The 7,263-nt window shown below is 34.8% G+C and overlaps 1 protein-coding gene across 1 annotated transcript; it reads left to right on the top strand.

The window, feature by feature from the left end:
- The first annotated feature begins 1,863 nt into the window (after window positions 1-1,863).
- LOC101618426 (olfactory receptor 13C8) lies at window positions 1,864-2,943 on the top strand. Its single transcript, XM_012721237.1, is given in 6 exon segments — window positions 1,864-1,949; window positions 1,951-2,132; window positions 2,135-2,279; window positions 2,281-2,355; window positions 2,357-2,710; window positions 2,712-2,943. Coding segments are annotated over 6 exon segments (1,074 nt in total).
- Window positions 2,944-7,263: the final 4,320 nt, after the last annotated feature.

The following is a 7,263-nucleotide window of genomic DNA, read 5'->3' as shown; positions in this document are numbered from 1 at the left end:
AAAAAAAAATTATGTTAGAGAAAGTCAAGTACATTTCAATTAAAAGAAATACAGACCAGTACATAAAACAGATTCTAAGGTTTTCAGGTAGAAGGGACAGAGAAAGAGGTTGGCAAAAGAACTGAGCTTTGCATCCTTCATCATCCATTGGTCCTTCGGTGAAAAATACTACCATGAAAAATAATTACATATATATATATATATATTAAAGCAACACATAACTTCATAATATACAAAATATAGAGCAGTACTTGTGTAACTAAATGTGTATGGTGAAATAGCTCTCATTTCACAGTATATATTCTAAGTATCTACAATGCTCAAGGACATCTCATAATAATGCTTTGATACAGTTTTCACTCATTAATAATGTTGTTGTCCTATTAGGAAAGTTTATGTATATCACAGACAATAATGTTTTCATTTCTCATTTTCTCAACCTCTAAAAATGAAGATAAAATAGCATATATCTCTTAAGAATGTGATAATGATTAGATAAATTAAACACACATAAAGTACATAGAAAAATATCTCTGTTCCCCCATTCATGTGGTTATATCTAAAATTCTCAGATATTACATGTAACTTCAACAAAGGAAATTCTTTATCACACCCATTTTATATATTGTTTCCTTATAAACTTTATTTGTCAAAAAATAATGCTGCATAGAACTGGTTTAGTTAAATGTATACAGTCTAAATAAAAGCACTATTATTACAGTTGATGCCTAAATGAATTTTTGCATTAGGTGAAAATAATAAATTAGGTACAACCTACAATATACACTATTGCATATCTATTCATGGCGAGATAGACTTGTAAATACTTTTCTATAAGAAAATTTACTTGAACATATACTTCCTCATCATATTGAAGTAAATATCAGAGTAATCTAAAAATACAGTATATTCCTTTCTTGAGTCTGTTGTCCTCAACAAGCCCATATGCAGATCTGTAATGGCTACTGATACCACCAGCATATCAAACTGAGTTCTAAAGAGACTCAACTACATGAGACTGCACATAAGTGCTAAACCCTTTTGTCCATGAAGTAATATTAAAAGTTATATTCTACATTTGCTTTGGTATAAAGAGAAATATGCTGATATTATGTATTGAAACATAAAAATCCACTAGTTTATATGGATTAAGAGAAACCAAAGTATGCCCACAGACTCCTACAGCCTATGGGATAAGTTGGCCCTGTAGCCACAGGTAATCAAATACATAAATGACCCTTCCAGGTAATATAAATAATTGAGATTTGCTGAGAATAACATATTCATTGTGAACTAATTTCCTCTCTAGTGACTGCAGATAAGAGCATAAGAAGTGTACTTAGTTGGAATGAACATGCTTCAAATCCAGTCAGCTGTAACAGTTCCATGATAGAAATGTGTCTGATGTTTTAAAATATAACTTATTTGGATAAAAGTTGAATATGTAGATTTTGATACTACATGCTATTTTAGAATGTCTGTGTATAATTAATATTTAAAGCAGTCTAGGAATCATTGACAAATAAAGAGTATCTGTCCACTGCACCCACATTGCAACCATTGACTTTCAGTCAGTGTATGAAAGTGACAGAATTAGTAGGGGTGGTAAAAACTAGTTTGGCATTCAAACATCCTATAATCTAATGTGTCTTCTCTCAACCTTAGGAAAAATTCAGATGGGTCTCTGATAGTAGCCTGATTTTACAGTAAGAAATCATCCCCAGAATTATGTTGCATCCAAATACTGAAATACAAATACAGAACTGAAGAAACAGAGAATATGATTCTTAAAAGTGGGAAGAGGTAGCTCTCACAGGCACTTTCAACAAATTTCTGTTCTGTTGCCCAGAGTGCTGTTGGATAATGGATAAATATACTCTGGAAATTAAAAATTATTTCATGTTGGGAGAATTTGTCTTTCTTGGGCTTTCTTCCCACCCACAGCTCCAGTTTTCTTTGTGCTAGTTTCGTGGATGTACTGATGATCCTGCTGGGAAATGGAATCCTTATCTCAGTTACCATCTCTGATTTTCATTTGCACACTCCCATGTACTTGTTCCTCTCTAACCTTTCTTTCTTGGACATTTGCTAGACAAGTTCCTCTGTTCCACTAATTCTTGACAACTTTCTGACAGTAAGGAAAGGATTTCTTTCTCTGGGTGCATGGTACAAATGTTTCTCTCCTTTGCTATGGGGGCCACAGAGTGTGTACTTCTAGGAATGATGGCACTTGACCGCTAAGTAGCTATTTTCTCTCCACAGAGATACCCTGTCATAATGAGCCTATGTGCCCATGGCAGGTGGATCCTGGATTGCTGCACTTGTTGACTCAGTGGTACAGACATCTCTCAATGTGATTACCATTCTATGCTAATAATGTCATTAACCATTTTGTCTGTGAAATTCTGGCTATCCTAAAACTGGCCTATGCTGATATAACAATCAATGTGAAAAGCATGGCAGGGTGAAATCTGAGTGTTCTGGTCATTCCATTACTAGTAATTTCCATCTCTTACATTTTTATTGTTGCTACCGTTCTGAGGATCCCTTCCACAGAAGGAAAGTGTAAGGCTTTCTCCACCTGCTCAGTTCATCTGACAGTGGTGACTATAGTCTATGGAACCATCTTCTTCCTGTATGCCAAGCCAAAGTCAAAAAGCTCTTTTGGCATAGATCATCAAAATATCTTTAGAGTCCTCATCTCCCTCTTTTGGAGTGATGATCTCAATGCTCAATCCTCTCCTCTACAGTTTAAGGAACAAGGATGTAAAGGCTGCTGTGAAGAACATGCTGGATAGGAAAAATTCTTCTAAATGGAACGTGAATATTGATTTATATTATACAAACTCAGTACTGAAGCAGCTGCAGTTCAAAAAGAAAAATCACTGTATGAAAACTAATTCACCAAGTAACATTCTAAACAATATGGTAGAAATATTTTGATTGCTGTTCTTACTAGTTTTTCTTCTAACACAGAAATAAAACATGCTTGTGACTTTAAAAATATTATTATGAAATGAAAAATGTTGAAAATTCCTTATAAAGTAATAACAAAACACACTTAAAACTTTAGAAAATAGTGAATGCAAGACATTTTCTAAAAAGCACTTTTTAACCTGGGGCATTATTGATTATGCAAAGAAAATATAAAACACATAACATTATCTTTATTTTTTATTTGTCCATGTATTTACTGTTTGGGTGCACAGTACAATGTAAGATCTCTGTGATGGTAATACTTGTCAGGTACTAACACTTGTCTGTTTATTACCTGACAGCATCGCAAAGACATAGGCTTGAGATTGACACATGATAGATACTCGATAAATATTTTTCAATAAAGTTAATCACATAATGTGTAAATGTATGCCTGTTATATCTGGTTATTTAAAGGTTATTTAACAAAGGTTATTTAAAAAGAAAACTGATTCAATGCAATATTTTCGAAATAAATTACACAGGCATTTTCTCATGGAAACTTCCTTAAAAGTTAAAGTGTTACCTCTCACTTTCTATGTGCTATTTATTATAAATAGAAGAACACCTGACCCAGCACTGCAAGCTAGCCGCAGCCGCTTCAGTGCAAATCCATCCTCTGGCCCCAGAGGTGGCCCACATGATGAGCAGGCCTCTCCTGTCTTGTCTGCTGCTTCCCTCAGCAGTGTATTTCCATGACCTGCCTATTCTGCTCCCCACTCTGTCTCTGGTGAAACCTCTCACACACCCCGCACCTCTGGCATATACCCCAGTTCTGTATGAATAAATAAATATTTTTTTAAAAAATAGAATAAGCAGAAAGTGGCATAGGAGAAGAAAAAGTTGTCCAATGAGCTGAGAACTAAAGGGGGTTAACATGAGGAGATAAAAGATTGACCCAAGGTTAAAATGATTAAATGGCTAAAGAGAGCAGCCTTGTGGAGCTCTACTAATGTGAGGATGGAAATGCCATTTCTGTTGAAGGAAATGAGCCAGATATATCCAGAGAAGAAAATACTACTTTTATGTAGCCCTTTAAGCTGAAATACAGAAGACAAATCTAAAATGAAAGACTCTAAGTACTTCTAAATTGCAAGAGTAAGTCCAGATTATCTCCCTTCCTAGCTGTTAACAGGTAATTATCGTTTATAAGATTAAATAACTCATGTAGTGCCTGGAACATTCAAAACATCCAATGTTGGCCATTTTAGAATTATTAGTGCTGGATATATTTTAATTGTTGAAGCTTTCAGTAGGCACAAGTCTTTCATTCTCACCTTTAGCAGAGTAATTTTGATGTTTCCACACTGTTGTCTGTCACCTTCAAACCCATTTTTCTATAATCTGTTTTGTGAGTTAGGATTAGACCAGTGAAAACCACATTTTTCCTTTACTAGCTAACTCCTGCTAAATAATTTCCAAAGAGTTACTGAAGAGAGTGAATAGAAGGTTGGATGAAGATAAAAGGACTTGGATCTCCCAATTTCCTTCATGCCCCTTCAACATTGCCTCAGCTTTAGTTTTTTGCCACAGTATTTGCAGCACCTTAGCTCCTTTCAGTAATTGTTTCAGTTTTCATTTCTTCTTTTTTCTAATGCACAACCAGAAGCCAACCCTTGCCACCTCCTCAGAGGTATGAATCTGTCACTCAGCTTTTTCTTTTAACAAATGAATAGGCCTGTCAATTCTTTCTTTATAGGCTCTCCTCTTGAGATATCTTTAAAAGCAGTAAAATAAGCAATTCTCTGCTTGGGAAATGTAGTGAATCAAATAGAGCATAAGCAATATATTGGTCAGACTATCATTTCCATACATCAATAGCAGAAGTACTGAGCAAGACATTTGTATTTCTTCTACAATAGCTTCTTGCTCATAAAATGTAAATTATGAAAGTCTCTTTAGCATACTCTAAAATGACATAATAATAATGATCATATAATCGGTGAGTAGCTCATTGACTAGTTCACTAAACCATGAAATGCTGTGAGAAATGAGAAGATGAGAACCTTTAAAAAAAACATAGGTTTAATTCATTTCTTTCATCAGTTTATAACTAGCACCCACCTGTGTTCTATGCCTGATGGACAGTAAGTATGCTATTTCTATAGTGTATAAGTAGATAAATGAGTGGGGGAAAAAGCAGCTTCAGAAAGATACAAATATTTTCCAAAATAATTTATCAAGACCACATTGCTGGATCTTCATGAAAAATACTCAAAGAACTAATATCTCCAACTTTACAGAAGAGAAAACTAACCCTAGAAACGGAAATAATTGAAGTCACATCAAGATGTGGGAAGAGTCTGATTTGAATAAGTTAACTAGCAAGTATAATAATTCATGAAATACACATTCTTCAAAAGCACGTCTAGAAAATGTGAACATTTTGTTAGACAAAACAAAAATCAGAAAATTTCCAAAAAAAATTAAACAGCACATATTTCCTAATTAAATCCTAATTAATCAATTAAAATGCCATAATCAGGGATAATTTAAACACACTTCTGAGCTATTAGTGATATTTAAAAATGTTTAAAAAGATGTATTTACTTATGCATAAAGGCCAGAGGTGTGGAGTATGTGGGATTCACCAGAGACAGAGCAGGGAACAAAACAGGCAACTGACTGAAATACACTGCAGAAGGGAGCAGCAGTCAAGACAGGAAAGGTCTGCAATGCCATGTGGGTTAAGCTACCTGGACAAGGATCAAACTCGTGATGCAGCACTGCAGATAGTTTCACAGTGCTGACAGTACACCTTGCACCACCAGGAAGGTTCCTATTCAACAACTTCTGTTAAGTGCTTCAAAAAATCTGAATAAATGCCTTCTATAAACAACCAATGTTGTGTATGCTATTACTATAGACACTATAATATCAAAATGTATGTAAGCTAAGTATCAGTTTTGCTTATATTCAAAGAAAAAAAATTACAATTAAAAATTCTAACCTTCAAAACTAGACCTGAACTTGCACTCACTGGCACAGCTCTACTAGTTGTATATAGTTAGTGTCCTTCATTATTTGTTGGTGCAAATCTTTGCAAAATATTTTTGATATCAACCCTACAGAGAAATCAAATATAACTAAGTACTGTATATTAAAATTTTCTGAACACAGAAACAGTAGCTTTTTATGGAAATATTCACATTTAAAGTTGTGTAGGAAACTTGGCTTCATAAGAAAAAGAGAATGAAGGACCAAGGAAAATGATAAGAAGGAACTATCTAGAAAATCTAAATGCAGAGCAATGTATTAAGTATTCACATATTGTTTACTTTTAAATCATCAGTAGTTTTGAAATATTATTACCTTGCTCTTAATTTATAGATGAGAGAATAACACTCACAGAAATTGAGGTCATACAGGATGTAAGTGATAGTTTTCAAATCTTAGTTTTGACTATAAAGACATGTTATTTCCTTGAATGGCTACTAGTCAAGAGGTAAATATCATGAAGTCCAACTGTATCTGAAGCTGTAAAATTACTCCTAGAATATTAGGGGTCCAAGAGCTTGGGTATTCTGACTGGACTTAATTTAGAATTCTCCAACACTATTTATAGAATATGAAGGTAAATTCAGTAGTCTATGTTGATCAAGTCTTCATAATTGTGGCAAAGGTTATGGTAAGAGTGGAAAAAACATTGGCTATCTTGAACCCAGTTTTGCATCATCCTCCTGAGAAATTCATTGATAATTTTGTATCTATATGTGATAGACAGCAAAGCACGAGAAGCCAAGGATTTTAGCCAACTAGAAAACTAATACATAAAATCAGGGTTTTCAATGATATACTTTAAAGGAGATGAACTAGCAGGTTGATGGACATTCAACTTGATACTGTTAGTGGTATGATTCTTGAGGAAAATATTATCTTTGCAATATATGATAGAAGCAAAGCAATTACTAACTATATTATTTTAAGGAGGAAAGAAGTAGAACCACTAAAAGGTTGGGTACAAGTAGGCTACCCAAGAGAGAGAAATACAACTATGTATAATCATCAAGATCACAAAAGTAAGAGCCTCATGGTATATAAAAGAAAGCATCTTGGCCCTCCCTGGTGGCGCAGTGGGTTATCGCACCACTAAGATGCTTAAGCCACTTCCACATGAGTTCGATTCCCACCCGCCCCCGGAGGTGACCACATGGCATGGCAGACCTCTCCTGACCCGCCCGCTGCTTCCCTCAGCAGTGTACTTTGTCTGCCTGTTCTGCTCCCCACTCTGCCTCTGGTGAATCCTCTCACCACCCCTGTACCTCTGACCTGTACCCCAGCTCTGTA

Source organism: Condylura cristata, unplaced genomic scaffold, assembly GCF_000260355.1.
Source record: "Condylura cristata isolate star-nosed mole 26May11 unplaced genomic scaffold, ConCri1.0 scaffold00006, whole genome shotgun sequence".
Lineage (NCBI taxonomy): Eukaryota > Metazoa > Chordata > Mammalia > Eulipotyphla > Talpidae > Condylura > Condylura cristata.
This window is presented reverse-complemented; position numbering and strand designations above follow the sequence as displayed.